At 36.0% G+C, this 21,559-nt stretch overlaps 1 protein-coding gene across 5 annotated transcripts in view; it reads left to right on the top strand.

Moving 5' to 3' along the window:
* The window catches only part of LOC127501587 (histone deacetylase 9-B), a 38,997-nt gene that overhangs the window by 4,166 nt on the left and 13,272 nt on the right, over positions 1 to 21,559 (top strand). For 2 of the 5 annotated variants that reach the window (XR_007926648.1, XM_051873637.1), the window contains exons 1-5: positions 2,082 to 2,724; positions 9,715 to 9,926; positions 12,496 to 12,664; positions 13,821 to 13,941; positions 14,088 to 14,209. Coding sequence is in view for 4 of the 5 variants with exons in the window: in XM_051873637.1 (XP_051729597.1) it covers positions 2,634 to 2,724; positions 9,715 to 9,926; positions 12,496 to 12,664; positions 13,821 to 13,941; positions 14,088 to 14,209 (715 nt within the window). In the remaining variant the exon portion in view is untranslated. Of the gene's footprint in view, positions 1 to 2,081; positions 2,725 to 9,714; positions 9,927 to 12,495; positions 12,665 to 13,820; positions 13,942 to 14,087; positions 14,210 to 21,559 lie in introns of those variants that run through there. The other 3 variants (XM_051873635.1, XM_051873634.1, XM_051873636.1) reach the window with 3 other exon arrangements.

Raw genomic sequence — 21,559 nt, 5'->3', positions numbered from 1 at the left:
ATCCACCCATCCATCATCCATCCATCCATCCACCTATCATCTGTCTGTCTGTCTATCTATCTATCTAACGTATTCCTCTATCCATCTATCTATCTGTCTATCTATCTATCTATCTATCCAACATATTTCTATATCTATCCATCTACCTACCTATCTATCTATTCAACGTATCTATCTATATCTATCTATCCAACGTCTTTCTGTATCTATCCATCCATTGTCTATCCATCCACCCATCCACCTATCGTCTGTCTATCTATCAATCTATCCAATGTATTTCTATATCTATCTATCTATCTATCTATCTATCTATCTATCTATCTATCTATCTATCTACCTACCTATCTATCTATCTATCTATCTATTCAACGTATCTATCTATATCTATCTATCCAACGTCTTTCTGTATCTATCCATCCATTGTCTATCCATCCACCCATCCATCCATCCATCCATCCATCTATCGTCTCTCTATCTATCTATCTATCTATCTATCTATCTATCTATCTATCTATCTATCTATCTATCTATCTATCTATCCATTGTCTATCTCTCTAACATCTATCATCCATCCATCGTCTATCTATCTATCTATCTATCCTGATATATCGCTTCAATAATAACGTACAAAAACATTTGTAAAATACAATTTTAAGTATTTGTCACCACAGTATCTGTACTGAATTTAATTCATGTTGATTTTCATTTAAATTACAATAATAAAATAAATTACAATACAAAAAGTAACATTACATTAATGCGTTTTCATTTTAAAATTATTCATTGCTGGTGTAAACCTACAAGCTGACAAAAATAAAAGTTTTCTGCCAGGAAAATGATCCAAACACATTGATGACTCACCTGCACTCCAGTGAGAGATTTTACTGTATCCAAATATTTGTCTAATGCTCATATAATGAGAAAAATCCTCCTCCTTATATCAGACAACTAGCAAATCAGGCTTTACAGCTGTAAATTAAATGAAAGGTTTTTGGCTATTTAAAAAAGGTCATTTTTGTCTGCAAAGTCCAAATCTCTCTGTGCATTTGAATCTAAATGCCATTTTGCAGATAGACTCAAAGACTTGTTTGTTTGTTTACTGATGAAGCTTTGGGAAACAGGAAGTCGACTGCTCAATGTCAACAGAATGTGTCCGAATCTCCCTTTGAAATCGGCCTGCGTGCTGCTAATGCTTTTACTGAGATTAAACCGCTGAGAGAAACAGGTGAAGAGAAGAACATGAGACAGACCCGTCTGAAAGCTCTTCAGTGTAAACAGATAAGAGGAAAGATCAAACAGAAGAAAAACACACAATGACAGAAAGACTGTCCACGGGAGCTTGAGGAAAAACAGTCTGACACGAACAGGGAGAAACTGAGAGAGAGATAGAGAGATTCAAAGGGTCATCAGGAGAAGGAATCTCACGAAACCTGTCACGATCTTGGACAGATCATATTTTACCCCAAGATCAAAAGAATATATTATATATATATATATATATGTATGTATGTATATACAGTATATAATCTTGACATTATTGTGACAGTTAACCATATTTCTCCTCATTTCTGCTATTGCTTCAATTATAAATTACAAAATATGTACTAAATTTAATTTATTTTAAAATAAAATACATTACAATACAAAAAAGCCAAATAATCATTATCAAATAATTTTAATAATGATTATTTGATAATTTTACATGATAATTTTACAATTATGAGAATGACAATTCATTGCTGTAATGTAAAAAAGTTTTATATAAATTTGTACTGAATTTAATTAATGTTGATTTAAATTAGAATAGTAAAATAAAATAAATTACAATATAATTCATATTTTTCATTTTACATTGAATTTAATTTTGTTAATTGTATAATAGATTACAATAATGAGAACTTATTTTCTTGTTGAAGTAAAAAATGCAATTTTTTTTGCATTAAAGTAATGAGAGTGTTATTTTTTTCTTGTTACAGAAATGAGAAAAAATATAAAAAAAATAAAACATTTTTGTGTCAGTCATGAGAATTTAGTAGGATGAAATGTGCTTAATTTCCTTTCAGGCTTCATTTTCTTTACATTAAACCTAATTGCCTAGTTCTTTCTTTTGGTTTTGTGGTGAAACACGAGCTGGTCGTTTCTTTATGCGACTCACCCATGCAGAGATAAATGAAAGGCGAAAGAGAGTGCGCAGGGAAGAGATGAAGGCAGACAGCTGTGTTTTTGTGTTGCTATTTTGAGCGTCTGGCCGCTGCTCTACTCCCCTGGTCTGGCCCGGCCTATTTCTGTCCTGGGCTGGTCCTGCTGCTATTCTTGGCACCTGAGCGAGAGAGAGAGAGAGAAAGTGCAGTAAGAGAGACAGCGCGGTTAGGAAGAGTAACGGAGAGAGAAAGCGTGAGACAGACAGACAGAGAGAGTTTCCTGTACAGAGGTTGAGAGGCAGGAACAGAGCTGACGTTCTCACCTGTGACGTCTCCTCGCTGATCTACCTGATGAAACTCGGCAGGGACAGCTAGAAGACAAGACAGAAGAGGCAAAAAGAGGCCCGGAACAACCAGAACGACTGTGCAAGAGAGAGACGGATCAAAGGAGAGGAAGTTGGGACGCTGAGAGCGAGGTCTGAAGCTCGAGTTATGCTGCAGACCATTTATGAAGCTGACTCCAGCATCACTGCAGAGTGGAGGAGGAGAAGCCTGGACGCTCACGCCGCTGCCATCGGATCAGGTACAACACCTGAACACTCGTCCCAGAGTTACATCAGCAACATTGTCTCAGATCTCAGAATTCTAAATTGATGTTTCTCTTAGAATTCCATATCTGATGATGGAACACAAATGTGTTGAGGTTCAATATAGAGATATTTTGTTTAGCGAAAACCTCAGAAGCAGGTGGTCTAAGTCTCCATTTGCTCTCCATTAGATGTCATTGCTGTCTACACTGCAAATGATTTTCTTAAAAAGTAATTTTGTCTTTAGTAAATTATATAAACATTTGCTTGAGAAACAAAATGACATGAGATATAGTCTTTTTTCCTGAGAAATGTATCAAAATTTAGTGAGTTTATGCTTAAAACAAGAACAAATATATGCTAGTGGGGTAAGAAATATAAAATATTTTCTTTTTAAATTATGGACTAAAATGTTGGACTCCATTGGCAGATATTTTTTTCGTTTTAAATGGCTATATGTAAGAATTTTCATGTGATCATTTTTTTTTGCCAATGTGTCAACAGCTTGTAATTAAACTTAAAAAACGAGACCTTCCCCGACTTCCTAGGTTGTCTATGAAAGCCAGTAGACTGATTTGTATGTGAAGGACTCGGGACGTTTTTGCCGGGAAAATCAAAAGGATGTGAGCCTCTCTTCCGTTTAATGACACATGAAACGAATGCTTAGCTATACAATTTTCAAGATAATGCCGAAAGAGCCATTCTGTACTGTAATGTCAATGTGTCATACAAAGAAAAGGGATAAATTCAAACTTTTAGTTTATATAGGCTACTTTTTAAACAAACTATGATAATAGTGTAATTTTAATTACCTCATCTTACCTCACATGATGCCGTGAATTTCAGAACTTGAGCCAATATATCCACATCGCTGTGACCAGAAGCTTTCTTTGCTGTTTTGACACCGCTGTCATTTTTGTTGTGTTTATTTTGTTATTGAGAGGAAAGCGGGCAGCATATATTACATATCTGACCGTCGCTCTCAGCAGCGTGGACGGCGTCGGGATGTTTGTTAACAATATATCGCTGCAAAGGTATTTCCAACTTCTTTTTACTTCGAAGAACAAAAAACTTTGCGTGTGTATATAACGTTCAGTCTCTTGTACGTGTGCACGACGAGTGCGAACGCGAGCAGGAAGTTGCTGGCTGCAGTTCACTTAACGGCCACCGGTGTCGCTAAATAACAAAAGCTTCTGAATTCCACATAAAGACGATTTAAGTATAAATTCGCCTAGTTTTTTCCTTTTGATTCTCAAGTAAATATGTCTGGATTTAAGATGTTTAGATGTTTGTCAATACTGAGTAAGAAAATCCTTTTCTGCAGTGTACGAGAACAACTGAAATATTAAGGAGATCAGCTATCACATGTGAGGAAGAGCTCAGGTAAATTATCTCAAATGTTGCTCAGGAGTTTTATTTACATATCAGTATTCTCTCCTAAAATTCATTAGAAGAAAAAAAAAAATATTTGTCATATACTAAGAGTATAGAGCTATAAAATGAAGAGCAGCTCAGATCATGTGCTCTTGGGAGAACTCGAGGAGAAGTGTTTGAGTTCATATCGAGATCTCTGCTGTGTTCTATTTGTGATGTGAGTTATTGGGAGTTTTCATCACACTGTGTGTGTAGATGATTCAACAGCTCTTAACCAGGTCAAATCTATATTGAGACATCACAGATAGTTTCATGTTTTGTTTCATGTCACATTCATTGTTTCATTTAACAAAAGCAAGTGACTCACATCAAGTGATTCTGCTGTAGTTATATAAACACTGGATGCTCATCACCTGTTAGTCAGGTCATTTAAATCAGCTGCAGGTTGCTGATCTCAGATCAGTATATCCTCATAAATCTTGATTTATTTAATGAAGCTGGACTCACAATCAAACTCATTTTTGCTATGTTTTGGCAAGTTATGTTAGCTTATTACTTACTGAATACTGTGCTGCATACACTGCATTTTGCCTAATTGAAAAAGTAGAATGAATTGTGCAGCGATAAACATTTTAAAGGGGTTATGAACTGCGTTGTTTTATTGTTTTATAATGTTTTCTGGGGTGCACTTATAATGTTAGTATGTTTTTACATCAAAAATAGTCATAATTTACAAATAAAAGGCATTTTTTTCTACCCTGATTTTAGCCCTCTGATTTGAACGCTTTGTTTTAAGGGTCGTGTCTGCTGTGAGACTTCAGCGTAAACGCCCACTGCTGTGATTGGCTAACATCTTTGCCGCTCAATTTATGCACACTAACGAATGCTTTCATCTTAACTTCCAGTGCAAACTCAGTGTAACTAAGAGATTCGTTGAATAAAACGGGAGTTTTGTCGCAAGTCCAAAACACAGACCCTGATAAACTCGCGCTGTTTGATTGACAGCTCCAGCGATTGTAAAGGGAGCGTTGTTTGATCGCTTTCTATATATAATTTAATCACCATTTAAATAACAGATTATTTTCATCCTACTAAGAGAAACAACGTGAAGTTGACCGCTTAGTCAGTGGTTTGATTTACTGACACATAGACAAAGAACATCTGACTGTACATGAATCATTACATATTAGATCAGGCATTAGAATGAACACAGTTACTTACATGTTGTTGCATTACTGTCGAGTCCATATCGTAAAAGTCTGTTTGCAAAGCCTGTGCCGAAATGCTACTGATTTACCAAAGAATCCGCAGTGAAATGTACCGCATACAAATAAATAAAGCTCAACTGAGACATTCACATTGTTGAAAATTAATAAGCATTAGGATCCTTTGAAAGGTATTGTTATTTTTGCCCTGTATCGCTCTTCTCTCCTCCTCATCTCACTAACACGCCAGTGGGTGGGGCTAATGTTGCAATGATGAAGTAGGCGTTGATTTCTTCTGCAGAGGTGCTGTTTTACCTATAGGCACATTCCAGGATCAGTCGTTCAATGGGCCTGGTGTCAATAAAAGCTTTTATTGGACTAACAAGGAAGTTTTCAGTTCTGAAACTTACAGGATATTCTAATAGAACGATGACCTCTTACATATCAAAAGCTCAAGGAAAAGTTAATTTCTCAATTCATGACCCCTTTAATCAGTAGCATGCTAAACTGTTGTCACATTTCCTCAATAATTTTCACATTGAGTGCCATCCAGTTATTTTGCATTTTTTAAATCCAATTGTTTATGCAAAATCTTACTCAATATGTTTGTTATGTATTCCAGTACAAATATCTAACATTCTTAAATCAAGATTTACTTGAGAAGCAAAATGGCTTGTCCTATATCATTTTCCTTCTCAAGTAAATATATCTTGATTTAAGAATTTTTAGATATTTGTACTGGAAAACAAGAGAAAAATACTGAGTTTTGCAGTGAGAGTAGTACAGTGCTTCCAAACATAGCTATTAATTTTTGAGTCTACCAGTCTGGTAACTCAATGAGTTAACAGCTTAAGAGTTCAACAGTGCATCTCCTGTTTTTAGCATGTGTCTACTTGACTTTGAGATGTTGTTTCCCTCAGACACCTGGAGTTGTTCTGCAGGGAATGAGAGCTCGTCCAAGTGTGTGTCTGTGTCCCATTTAGCGTATTTCTACTACACACTAAATGTATGTACTTAGCTGGTGATGAGAAAGGGCATACTAAGAAGGTAAAAATGATAGCACAACCCCCATTGTCGCACACTGTTTCCATATAAGCGCAAATATGTAGCTGAATTCATTCATTTTGAACTCGCAGATCATAATTACTCCATGATCCTTCAGAAATCATTCTAATATACTGATTTGCTGCTTAAGAAACATTTGATAAATATTATCAATGTTGAAAACAGTTGTGTCTGTTATATATTTTTTGTGTATTTTTTAAATAGAAAGCATTTATTTGAAATAGAAATCTTTTGTAACATTCTTTACTGTCACTTTTGATCAATTTAATGCATCCTTGCTGAATACATCACTAGATTTTCATAGCAGAATCTAATGTTGTCAAGTGAAATCAGTGTTTAGCAGGTGGATGCATGTTTACTTCATACTTGATTTGTCGTTTTTGAGAAACATCTTTTGACAAGTGTTGTGCTCAGGTGTGTTTGTGAGCGGCGTCCCGCTTTAGGAATGGCGTGAGAGGGCAGTTATTTACCCCTCTGCACTCCGTTACTGCCCGCGGCTGCATGTTGAATGTTCTGGCCTCTTGACTTCAAGCCTGACTATTCTTAGCCACCGTATTTTGGGCTTAAGGCATTAGGATGCTAAGATTAGCCCCGGTTATCGTTCCGTCTGAGTTAACTCCTCACGTAACTACATACCGGAAGGCTTTATTTATAATGCACACTCTTTTATTTTAATAACAACAGGAGATACAAACAATGAGATGTTTTCGAACTGAAGATTTTTCATGGGCGTCTTTTATTGCGTTCAGAGCACATGCCGCAGTATTTTTGGTGTTGATTGACACCTTTGGCCAGTGTTGTGGTTCTGTTTTGGTGGCGTGTGCTTTTTGTGGTTTGTGTATTCTGGGCCGGGGGCCCGATGGAGTCTCTGTGGCAAGAGATAGTTTCACAACGTGGCGGTTTTTATTTCATCGCCCGAACGTGGACGTGATGCTGATATTCTGAGTCAAATGCAACTGTTACCCCCATAACCCACCATCAAAGAATAACTGTGTGTGACCAGAGGAAGATTTTATTGTGTTAAAAAAACACAAACGAGAAAATTGTTGACATACGTTAAGAGTGTAGAGCTACAGTACAATATAAATGAATGTGGAGAGCAGCTCAGATTATTTGATCATAGAAGAATTAGATAAAAATGTTTGAGTTCATATTGAGATCCCTGACGTATGATTGGAGACTTTGGTATCTTGTCAATTCAGAGCACATCTTTGACATCTCTTCTGTATGGAAGTCCAGTTTCAGCCACAGTAGAATGCCTAAAGTGGACCATCGAAATAAAGTGTAACCAAAAAAGAAATCATGCTTTGGTAAATCATAATTATGACATAAAAAGTCAAAATTTTGCCATACTAAGTCATAATTATAAGATAAAAAGTCAGAATTATGATATAAAAGGTAAAAATTATGAGATAAATGTCAAATTTATGACATACTAATCATAATCATGAGATTAGGTCAAATTGTCATACAAGTCATAACTATGAAATTAAGTTGAAATTATGACAAATCAAAATTTTAAGATACTAAGTCTTAATAATGATAAAAGGTCATAATTACGACATAAAATATCAAAATTATGACATAATAAGTCACAATTATAACATGCTAAGTCATAAATGAGAAAAAGTTGAAATTATGACATACTAAGTCATAACTAACATAAAAATATATGGCATAAAAAGTAAAAATAATGAGATAAAAGTCACAATTATAAAATACTAAGTCACAACTATCACAAAATATAAAAAAAAATTACGACTTAATAAATCACAATTATGACACTTAGTCACAGCTATCACATAAAAAGACAAATTATTTCATAAGTCACAATTATGACAGTCATAGTTATGAGAAAAGTCGAAATTATGACATACTAAGTCATAACTATCACATAAAAAGTCATAACAAAAAGAATATGACGAAGAGAAATAATTATGACATAAGACAAAATTATATCAATTCAAAATTATGAGATACTAAGTCATAATGAGATAAAAAGTCATTATGGCATAAAAAGCAGAAATTATGAGATACCAAGTCATAAATATGACTCAAAACATGTCATTATTTTACTTTATATCTCATAATTCTGACTTTTTATCTCATAATGACTTGTCATAATGACTTGGTATGTCATCATTTCAACTGTTCATGTCATAATTTTGACAAAAAGAAATAATTATGACATAAAAAGCCAAAATTATGACATAATTCAAAATAATGAGATGCTAAATCATAATGAGATAAAAAGTCATAATTATGACAAAGTAAATTATGACATAAAAAGCCAAAATTATGACATAATTCAAAATATGAGACACTAAGTCATAAATATTACATAAAAACATGTCATTATTGTGATGTTTTTGTCTCATAATTCAGTTTTTTTTTCTCTCATAATGATTTGTGTCATAATAACTTGATATGTCATCATTTTGACTTTTCATGACATAATTTTAATCTTATAATCATGATTTACCAAAGCATTTTTTTCCCTCATGTGATGGAAATGGATACATGGATAAATGGATACATGGATGGATACATCTGAATCTCAAGAGGAGACATGCATGAGATCACTGGGGTCTTTCCCTCAGGAGAAACATCTAAGAAACAATTGAGATACTGTATATATTATTGATATACTGATACTGAAAGAGGTAAGATATGAAAATCTGTCTCGTTGTTGTTTCATTCTTATGGTTGTTTTTGTGCACTTTATAAAGAACACATGCAGAAAACAGCATATGCACTAATAGGTTTATTAGCGAGGAGTTTGGAGCAGCAGATTAAGGTCATGTTTACGAGCGTGTTTTTACAGCGCAGCTTTTTTAGGGCATGAGACCAGATCATTCTCTCTCTGAACACACACATATACTACACATATACCAAATGCCTTTCCTTTTTTCACTTGTGTAAAAATACATTAAGTGCAACTCAAACATGACAGTCACATGGTGTCTCGCTTTAGATTGAGCTCAAATAATATTTCGGCCTCGAACGGGAGGTTGTTGAAATACCTCCGTGTTTATGCTCGAGGCATTTGAAACAGACACCATAAAAAGACCCTCCCTGTAGATTATGCCCGTAATTGCCCTTGGGTTTATTTAAAGAGCCTAAAGAAGGGTTTTAATTCATCGTTTTTATGCAGCTAACACTGCAATCCTGTGTGAGCAGTAAAACTGAGGTATTTACACTGTATTTGTTAGCTTAAATGAATCAAACTTGTTGGGCAAAGTAGCATGTTACTGGAAAAGCTAAACAGTTATCGAATCTCAAGTGTGACTTTATTGCATTAACTCTTGTTTGAAGTGTATTTGCACTCTCTCTCTCTCTCAGATTCGGAGGGGTTGTCTGCAGTGGGCACGTCTGGGGTCAGTATGCTGGACTGGGACCGTGATTCTGATGATTGGGAGAAGCAGTTACAGCGCGAGCTGCTTCTGATCCAGAGACAGCAGCAGATCCAGAAACAGCTACTCATCTCTGAGTTCCAGAAACAGCACCAGAACCTACTGAGACAACATCAGGCCCAGCTCGAGGAGCACATCAAGGTACAACCATCTAACAGGGAACGTTTAAAGAACTTTGGCTAATGTTCTGTGAAGGTACTTTTAAAAGGGTCCTTGATTATGATTCCACTTTTTTAACTTTAGTTAGTGTGTAATGTTGCTGTTTGAACATAAACAACATCTGCAAAGTTACGACGCTCAAAGTTCAATGCAAAGGGAGATATTTTCTTTTACAGAAATCACTTTTTAAGGACTACAACAAATGGCTGGTAGGGACTACAACAAGCTTCTTCCTGGGTTAGTGACATCACTAACCCTAAAATTTACATAAACCCCACCCCCGAGAACACACAACAAAGGGGGGAGGCCATGTTGGGCTGCTTTAGAGAAGAGGAAGAGTTGTTATAGTAGAGTGTTGTTGACATGCCGTCATTTTACACTGGACTGCTTCACAAATGATGGTTAATTCAACTCAACTCAACAGCAGCTACATACATTTATCCACTAACCATTCAGAAATGTCCAGTTTCATTCTAAAAGTTGTAACTTCTTCCTGAGTCTCTCCATCAGTGTCGACTCCGGTTTGAACAATGTAAGGCTGAACACCGTTACTGACAATCCTCATTTTGGCTGCGTGAGATTCTCCAGCTTTGTTGTTGTTGGGCAACCGAAGCATGAGCTGTTAAAGCTCCACCCTATTCTGGAAAGGGGGCTCATTTGCATTTAAAGGGACACACACAAAAACGACATGTTTTTGCTTGCACCCAAATAGGGGCAAATTTGACAAGCTATAAAAAATGATCTGTGGCGTATTTTGAATTATTCTGAAACTCCTCCATTGTATTCTTGAGTTTTCTTCCAGGAACAAACACGTCACAATATTCCTAATTTCAATAATTCCCGCCCAAGGCATACGCAAAATAAAGGGACGGGGCCTGGTTGAGTTAGTTAGTAGTGTGTTGAAACTCGTGGTAATGGTAAGGGGCGAGACATTTTCCAAACACTTGACCAATCACAACACACTGGTTGAGCCGACCAATCAGAGCACATTGTGGTTTTCAGAAGGAGGTGCTTCATAGATACAGGAACAAAACAGAGAGTTACTGACAGACTGGGAAGAGAGGAGCTGCAACAATGGAGAATTTGGGAAAAACAAGGTGTTTTTGAACAATCAAGCATGAAAATCTATTCTAGTAGAGCCCAAAAACAATATTAGGAATCTGAAAAAGGACATGGCCTCTTTATCATTAGCATAACCAAGCAGAAAATGTTTTTAAAACATTTGAAAACCTGGACAATTGAACGTTTAGATAAAATCCAGAAATAATGTTTTCATAACTTAATGGGAATGTTTGCAAAAAGTTCTTTGAACATAATTTTGTAAGCTGGGAATCAGCCTTTATTTACTGTGACCCCTGATGGAAAAACCACACACTGCCAATAAACATAAACAAACATTGCAGTTATCATACTGTTTAGAAAGTATAAATACCAAACCTGACTGTACTGCAAATTTCTACTTGGTATTTTTATGTTTTCCAGTATAAATATCTACATATTTAATTGAGAATCAAAATTACTTAAGATATTAAGTATTGTTTTCTGAAAAATGTATCAAGTGAGTGTATGCTTAAAATAAGAACAAACATCTGTCAGTGGGGTCAGAAAAATAAAAACTTAATTCAAAGAGAAAACAAGTTTATTTTTCTGACCCAGATATTTGTTCTTGTTTTCAGCAAAAACCCACCAAATTTTAACACATTTTTCAGAAAAGAAGACTTCTCATTTTACATAATTTTGTATCTCAAATAAATTAGTGTAAATGTTAAATCTTGATTTAAGAATGTTTTGATATTTGTACTGGAAAACAAAACAAATTTTACTGAGGAAGAACATAATTTTTACAGTGTGTGCAAATTTAACTATGCTAAATAAAACAGTTAACCTGGTTACTATATTTGAGGATACCAGGAAGTTACATGCAATGACGACAATGTGACATAACTATCCATATAAAGCTCTGTTTACATGGAGCAAACTCCACCTACAGAAATGATGCCGTTGACCCATTCATTAGTCAAATCAAGATGCTGTTTGTGTCAGATATTTGTAGATCGGAAAAAGCTGATCTTCCTGTTTGAAGCAGGTCAGTGTGGTTTAAGGTCACTTGGCTGACCTGCAGGAAACAAATTGATTTAGTCGGAAGTTTAGATAATCTCATTACCTCAGCGTGTGTGAAGCAATGCAAAGAGAGTGAATGAGTGAGCACATGCAGAAGAGTTGATACTGCATGCTGATTGGTCACAAAAATAAATCACTAAATATCAAAATAATGGTAATCTGCACTTAAATGCCGCAGTATTTCATTTTCAGTGACTTTTAATCTTACTCTTTAAACTTTTTGTGACATGTTTTGTTTGAAAAGTATGTTTTGTGATAAATCAGATTTAGATTAAATGTTCAAACACTTCTTGGGGATACTGTATATCGCCAGTACATCAATCTGAGGTCAGCTTGATCTCTAAATATCAACATCGGCCATTGGAATCAGCCATGTTTTTTAACTCTGTGCATGTGTCTGTTTACGATGGAGTTTTTCTCTGTCTGTCAGCTCCAGCAGGCTCTGTTAACTCTCCGGCAGCAGCAGGAAGTGTTCGCTGAGGAGCGTCGGCTGGTGGGTGAGGAGGAGAGAGAGGAGGTGCGAGAGGACGAGAAGGAGCTTCACAGGAGAGAAACGCAGAAACACCAGCACCACAGACGGAAGGAGCGATCCAAAGAGAGTGAGCAAACACTAGTTTTGTTTTTGCTTGTTTTTTTTTTAGCAACATTTTAGCTATGATTTAATCCTGAAAATTGTTGGATTCACCACTAGGTGGCACTGTTTCTGCACATGTCTCTCCTTTCTGAGTTGCACATGTAACTTGAGCAGAGTGAGAAAATCAAATAATAATAAAAAATGCATTGAAATTATTCTATATAAAAATATTATATATTATATATATATAAATATTTATTTGTCAAGCATACTCAGAATAGAGATAGCACACAGAAAATGAGACCTTTTAAATTACTAGACTTAATAGTAAAATATAATAAATAAATATTTAATTTTGTAAATTTTAATAATACAATTATATTTATAATAATATAATATTTAATATGATTTATTATGAATATTATATTTAAATTATAATTAACAATTATATTTAAATATTAAAATATAAAATTATATAAAAGCACTGTATCATTTAAATGAGATCATTTAAATTACTAGATTGCAAGGAAAACTATTAGACTTAATAGTAAAATATTATAAATAAATATTTAATTTTATTCATTTTAATAATATAATTATAATTATATAATATTTAATCTTATTTATTATAATATCAATATAACACAATCATATAATTAAATATATTTAATAATATATTTAATAATTATAATTATTAAATATTATATTTATTATATTATATAAACATGAAATAATCAAATAATATATTTAAATTATAATTATCATTACCAATTATATTTAAACATTAAAATATAAAATTATATAAAAGTACTGTATGCTTGATAATGTCAAGCATACAGCAAATGAGATCTTTTAAATTACTTGATTACAAGAATAACTATTAGGTTTTAAAGAAAATATTAATAAAATACATAAATATGAACAATTAAATTGAAAATAAATGTAAACATAAATGTATTCAATTATTTAAATATAGATATTAAGGACATACTGTATATAAAAGAATATTTCAGATCAGTTATATATTAACTTATATATATATATATATATATATCCATTACATATTAAGTCTGACATACACGTTAAGTCATTACATATTAATAATCACATATAGACTGATAGCTGACGTTTAATTTAATCTGTCATAAAGTTGAATTAAATTTCTACCATGTTTTCTGCAGGTGCAATGGCAAGTACTGAAGTTCGGCAGAAACTGCACGACTTTCTGATGAGTAAATCGGCTAAAGACCCGTCCGTGTCCGGCGCTGGTTACCCTCTCAGCCGCTCAAAACTGTGGTACAGGTACATCAGCCTCCTTCAGCTTCATTCAAGAGCATTATACCACAGTTCAGACTTCCGTTCCATGTGAATGTTTAATAAAATAGAATAGAATGTGAGTGGAATCAAAAGTATCAAAAGTGTAACGCTCTGTCATGATGTCATCACAGCTCCGCCCACCCGGGTCCTGCAGATCAGAGCTCCCCTCCGCTAGGAGAGACTCCGCCCACCTTCAAATACCCTCTGACCTCTGGCCTGGACTACAGAGAGGACTTCCCTCTCAGGAAGACTGGTAGGTCAGAGTTCAGAGGTCACGCTGAAGAATCCTGTCCTATGATCCTTACGAAATCAGTATAATCTGAGACATGTTTGGAAGCTGTCAGGTTTGGGTCTTTGAGAACGGCAGTGGGCTGATGGGAAGTGTGTGTGGTTTTGTCACAACGAATGGTTCTTAAGTCTGATTATATACAGAAGTCTACTGTAAGTCAGTGTGTTTTGCATGTTATTGCTAATGGCTCAACTTGATTAGTCAAGATTGAATGAAAACCTAGTGAGCTGCATTGGTGTGTACTTCCTACATAGGCAGCTGCCTTCTAAGGCAGCATGTAGAATGTTTTCCATTAGCATCCTGCTTAACTAACAATGCAATTCTCTAAAAAGCACAACAAATATATAACGCACATAAACACATTTCTTGTCTTGTTTTCCAGTACAAATATATAAACATTCTTAAATTAAGATACTTGAGAAGCAAAATTACTTCAAGTCTTAATTTCTGAAGAATATATCAAAATTAAGTGAGTTTATGCTTAATAAAACAAGAAAAAATATTGGCTAATGAGGTTAGAAAAATATGCTTAATTTAAAGGGAAAACTAGATTGTTCTTCTTACCCCACTGACAGATATATTTTAAACTCACTTAATTTATATATTTTTCTTCTCAAGCATCTTGATTTAAGATTTTTTAGATATTTGTAATGGAAAACAAGACAAAAATACAATGCAAGGAAATTATTTTTGGAGCGCAAACTTTCTCAGAACTTCCCAAACGTTTTAGTTCTCTCAAAGTTATGAACAAACGTTCCTCCAGTAACATTAATAGAACGTTAGTTCAAAGTTATCTGGCCATATTTAAATGTTTTAACATTTCAGAGAACATTCAAAAAGTACTGTTCCCATAATGTTTGCAAAACGGAATGTTTCTGTTCGCTCACATAACCAAAAAAAAAAAAAAAAGTTTTAAAAACATTTAAAAAAAATTGACATTTTGAACGTTCAGAGAACATTCAAAATTAATGTTTTCATAACTTAGGCCTAGTCCACACGTACACAAGTTTTTCCTCCTTTTAAAAAAAAAAATTGCGTCAACATTAAAACGCAAAAACACAACCAAACCATGCCAAACCAACAGGTGGCGATATAACCCTAACCATAAAGCCATGTTGGCCAGAAGCCTGGAAAAAAGGTTATTACTGGTTCCGGTTCCGACATCACAAGCCAAAATCATCTGTTTCACCGTCTACATGACAACAATGCAACCAGAGTTTCTAAAAATCTTCACCATGGAGTTTTCAAAAAAGTTCAGTTTCAGTGACCGGATACTGGGTTTGTGTGTGAACCAACGGCCAAACCGCATAGAAAAAGCTGTTTTAGTATTGAATTAAGTTTTTAATCATTGTCTTTCTTAGTTTGTTTGACCAAATGGATGGATTTTTTTTAGTTTGTTTGACCAAAATGCAGTATAATTTTGATGCTGTCTATGTAGAGTGCTCATTTGGTTTTGTAACAGAGCTTAGTGACCTCCAGCGAGGGCGATCTGACCTGATGTGTGTTCTTGCTCCAAGCTCGTGCAGAATCTAACAGCATTACATGAATGTCACAGGGGCTCGGCGGAGGTGACACTGCCTAAATGTTTGCAGATGAATCTGGCCGATATTTAATCACTGGGGTCATGGGTCAACTGAGCATGTCACTGAGCCCGGTGGCCTGTGGGCAGAGCTAAATGGGGCCGGTGAGTGACCCTGTTTAGCTTTAGGGTCAGCATGGTGAGAATGACCATGCTTGTGCCCGCTGTGTGCCCCGGGGCGGCCGGTGCCGAGGTTTGCAAACAATTACCCAGCGGAGGGGTTGTAGAGACGAGAGCCGGGCCGGGCAGAGGGGTTCAGCTCTCTGGCGCAGAGGTTAACTCGTCCTGGGGGCGGAAGCAGGAAGTAGGTGGCTTTGGGTCGTACGGTTGCGAATCACCTCAGATGAGTGTTCAGGATGGTCATTGTGAGCATTTGACCTTTTAAATGGAATTGTTTTCCATGTTTTATTGTCTGCTAGGTTAAAAAATCTGAGCGCTTAGTGACGTAATGTTTAAAAGTACGATTTTTAAATGTTTTACTTTATTGTTTATGCTCACCAAAGCTGCATTTATTTGATCAAAAATACGGTAAAACTGATTTGTTTGATTCCCTGCACAGCATTTTACATAAGCACTGCCAAATATTGGAAAAAGTAAGTTACACTACTATTTGAAAGTTTGGGTCTGTAATATTTTTAATGGTGAGCAGAAGAGGCTTCTTTTACAAACAAGGCTATTTATTTGATCAAAAATACAGTGCGTACGATTTACTATTTAGTTTCCTCGATTTGCTAAATCGTGCGCACGATTTGCTATTTCGTTCCCTCGATTTGCTAAATCGTGTGCACGATTTATTATTTTGTTTCCTCGATTTGCTAAATCGTGTGCACAATTTACTTATTCGTTCCCTCGATTTACTAAATCGCGCGAATGATTTACTATTTCGTTCCCTCGATTTGCTAAATCGTGCGCACGATTTACTATTTCTTTCCCACAATTTACTAATTCGTTCCCTCGATTCATAAATCGTGCCCACTATTTAGCAAATCGAGGGAACAAATTAGTAAATCGTGCGCACGACTTAGCCTACTATTTCTTTTCCTGCATGTCATGTGCGGGGCACCGTATATTTCTGATTATTATCAATGTTAAAAAAAGTTGTGCCGCTTCATATTTTTGTGCAAACACTGATACATTTTATGCAGGATTCTTTGACAAATAGAAAGTTGAAAAGAACAGCATTTATTTAAAATGGAGAACTTTTCTGACATTATAAATGTCTTTACTGTCACTTTTGATCAATTTAATGCATCCTTGCTGAAGAAACGCATATTTCAAAAGAAAATAAAAGTCTTTTGAACGGTACACAGTAATAGTAAAAGTGATGCTTAACTTTGCAAACACCACAAAAAAAGTACATCTGAAAACATGCTCACTTTTCCGGGAACTCGTATTTGAGTCAACATGATCTTCAACCTCGGATATTTTCTGCATATTTCGGCGTTTAGTTGCGAGGCTGATTTCGAGATGAGTTTGCAGAGGAAGGTGATACGACTGACTCAATGATAAGACTGAAACCCTTTTCAAAGGAAATGTAAATATAGACCTGGTTTTCGTCCAGGCACTGTTTTCACTGAATTTCCAGCATGGCCTAAAAAGCGGGAAGGGGGTCCTGAGGCTCAACGGGCCGGAATACCGCAAACCTCCGGGGAGATTTTTCCCGAGCGCAGGGGTCTGCACTGCCTCAGGTCGCATCGGAGATCAGTGCGAAACCGTGGGGCGTCTTTTCATCCCCTCTCAATAACTCAGGTAACAGCTTTTAAAAAGAGGCCCGTCCGGTACATTAGGGGGATACAAAAACAACAGGAACGATGCAAAAGCTAAAAAAAATGAAAAGAAAAACAGCCTGCTTTTTTGTCAATGGAATAATTTGTCTACGCTGACAAGACAGTCTGCAGGGCCACTTCCTGTGGCTCTGGTTTCAGACCGTAGATCAGAACGAGGAAAGATAGAGCAGAAGCGGCCAATTAAAACACAAAACACCTCCCTGTGCCTGAACGGAATGATTTTTAGGCTTTTTTATGACTGTAATCACTCCCACAACGAGCAGTTTCATATCCAGCATTCAAAATGTTTAAGCACGGCTAGCTAAACATGAAAAACTGTTTTTATGTATGAATTGAAATATCAAACATCCTGTGTGTAGACTCTCCTGTTTAAATGACGTTTTGAGGCCTCATTCCCGGTAGATTCCCGCTCAGATTCGGCCAGGCAGGGGGTGTCGGGGTGATCATGAAGGTAGCGCTTGTTCTTTGCCCTGGTCAGGACCCTTCTCGGCTGAATGATTGACAGGTGTGAAGGGGGGGCGGGATGCTGAGTGGTCATGATGTGCAGGCGACAGATCTGTTTGTGTAAGGAAAGAGAACAGCGGGAGAGACACTGGAATACTGCTAGTGCAAGCGCCACTATTACTTACAACTAGCGATTTGGATGTTTAGGGTGCCAGGGTGCCTTAAATGTTACTATGGTGTTTTAGATGGTTGCCAGGGTGTTGCTATGCAGTTTGCAAAAGTATTCTGTAGTTTTTAGCACATTTCTGGGTGGTTGTTAGAATGTTCTGTGTGGTTGCAATGCGGTTCCTAGGTATTCTGAACGGTTTACAGCATGTTGCTATGAGGTTACTATGATGTTCTAGATGGTTGCTAGGGTGTTGGTTGCTCTGCAAAATGAAAATGAATTTTTTAGACAGAGCCGGTAAGCATCCACTTAGCAAATACCCAGAATATCCAAGCAACCACATAGCAACGCCCTGGCAACCATCTAAAACACCATAGAAACCTCATAGCAACATGCTGTAAACCACTCAGAACACCTTAGCAACTACATAGCAACCACAGAAAACATTCTAACAACCACCCAGGAATGTGCTAAAAACTACTCAAGAACGCCTTACCAAACCCATAGCAACACCCTAGCAACCATCTAGAACATCATAGTAACCTCATAGCAACATGCTGTAAACCGTTCAGAATACCTAGAAACCGCATTGCAACCACACAGAACATTCTAACAACCACCCAGAAATGTGCTAAAAACTACAGAATACTTTTGCAAACTGCATAGCAACACCCTGGCAACCATCTAAAACACCATAGTAACATTTAAGGAACATGCTGTAAATCACACAGAATACCTAGTAACTGCATAGTAACCACACAGAATATTCTAGCAGCCACCCAGGAGTGTGTTAAAAACTACTGAAGAACAATTTAGCAACCACATAGCAACACCCTGGCAACCATCTAGAACACCATAGTAACCTCATAGCAACATGCTGTAAACTGTTCAGAAACCCTAGGAACCGCATAGCAACCACACAGAACATTCTAACAACCACCCAGGAATGTGCTAAAAACTACAGAATACTTTTGCAAACTGCATAGCAACACCCTGGCAACCATCGAAAACACCATAGTAACATTTAAGGAACATGCTGTAAACCACACAAAATACCTAGTAACTGCATAGTAACCACACAGAACCTTCTAGCAACCACCCAGGAATGTGCTAAAAACTACTGAAGAACACTTTAGCAACCACATAGCAACACCCTGGCAACCATCTAAAACACCATAGTAACCTCATAGCAACATGCTGTAAACCGCTTAGAACACCTTAGAAACCACATAACAACCACACAGAACATTCTAGCAACCACCCAGGAATGTGTTTAAAAACTACTGAAGGACACTTTAGCAACCACATAGCAACACCCTGGCAACCATATATAATATCATAGTAACCTAATAGCAACATGCTGTAAAACACTCAGAACACCTTAGCAAGTCCATAGCAACCACAGAGAACATTCTAACAACCATTCCGGAATGTGCTAAAACTACTGAAGAATAATGTAGCAACCACATAGCAACACCCTGGCAACCATCTAGAACATCATAGTCACCTCATAGCAACATGCTGTAAACCACTCACAACACCTTAGCAACAGCATAGCAACCACAGAACACTCTAACAACCATCCAGGAATGTGTTAAAAACTACTGAAGAACAATTTAGCACATAGCAACACCCTGGCAACCATCTAGAACATCATAATAACCTCATAGCAACATGCTGTTTAATGCGGATCCTGTATTGAATTACAATTTTATTGTAGGAGCAGTAACTGTTGTGACTAGGGTATTTTGGTGGAATCTATAGTTTTTATGGACTGAGCACTCTGTTGTGAGGTGCTGTGGTGTAGTAGTGGTTAACAATCTGTGCTGGTTTGTCAGGAGGAGCTGAACCTGTCAGTTACATCTGGTAATGTAGGAGGTGTGTACATTCTCATTCCTCCACCATATGGAACTGGTCAGCAGCAGCTAAACAAGCCTCGCAGGTGCTCGTGAGATTGGTGGACGGACCGCCGTCGCCCGCTCATGCCATGTAACTCCGTCCCACAGGTGTTTGTTTAAGGAAGCTTGAGTCGGGCTACACTGAAAATGCCCTTTAATGACGCGGCCCAACGTAAACATGCCGACCGCTCTGCGTATTTTCCCTACGAATTAAAAATGTGTAAATCCTTCCCGCTAATTGCTGGGCAAATATTTTTGCGGTATTTTTCTAATAGCTCTTATTCATCATGTGTCAGAGAGACTAAATTACAGTATTTCACCATCGCTGTGATCTGTAATCTCAGCCAAGTGCTCCTGAAACTCAAAGCATCCTTTTCATTACGATCGACCTTTTTTGTCAGACGTCTTCCATTTTATTAATCAACTGTGTGAGGCTCTTTAATCGCTTGTAACATTTTTTGGGTTAACAGCCAAAATATGGACTGTTGGGTTTTTCCCGAATGAAAGCCGTAGGACTGTAGGGTTACAGCGGTGGTAAAAACTTCGGAAAATCAAAACTTGAAAAACGTATTCAAAAGACCTCAAGTTGTTTGTGCGTGTGTTTACTATTTATCCCTAAAGTAAGTCTGACAAACCCAAAATCATTTATAATTCATAATTTATAATATTCAAAAGAACTTTTGTTTTTGTCAACAGTTTATCTTTTTAAGGGGTAGGATGTAGTCATTTTATTTTAATTATAAATATAATTATATTTAATTTAAATTTTATTTATTTTTTTTAGTTTTTATTCATTTTTATTGTATTTCTATTATAAATGTAATTATATTTAATTTTTATTTTGTTATTTTGTATTTTATTTTATTTTATTATAAATACAATTATATTGTTATATTAAATATATACATTTCATTGTATTATTTTTAAATATCTTATTTTAAATATAATTAATTTAATTTCCATTTTATAATAATTTTTATTATAAATACAATTATATTTTATTTGAATTTTATTTTATTATTTTGTTATACATTTTTATTTTATTTTTATTATGATTACAATTATATTTATTTCAATTTTATTTTGTTATAAATTATTTTTATTTCACTATTTTATTAACCCTGTAGCATATTCTCACCGATCTGTCTTTGCAATAGGGTTTGTGTGTGTGTGTGTGTGTGTGTGTGTGTGTGTGTTTATTTTCATATTCCTCATCTCCCTTCATCTCTGTCCTCAGCCCACAGTGTGTTGTAATCATGTCGGTCTCCTGATGTGTGTATCTTTGATGCCCACTCAGCGGTCAGAGTGGCGGTAGGTGGCGTCTATAGGGCGGCTGGCTTTCCAGCCTAGCCTGAGTAAATTCCAGAGTAAATTTTGGTACTCCATAGGTCATAGTGGTACAAAAAAAAGAGGATTTCCCCTTTTTCCCAAGCCAAATCT

The sequence above is a fragment of the Ctenopharyngodon idella genome, chromosome 19, assembly GCF_019924925.1.
Source record: "Ctenopharyngodon idella isolate HZGC_01 chromosome 19, HZGC01, whole genome shotgun sequence".
Lineage (NCBI taxonomy): Eukaryota > Metazoa > Chordata > Actinopteri > Cypriniformes > Xenocyprididae > Ctenopharyngodon > Ctenopharyngodon idella.
The sequence above is the reverse complement of the archived record's forward strand: the minus strand, read 5'-3'. Positions and strand labels throughout refer to the sequence as shown.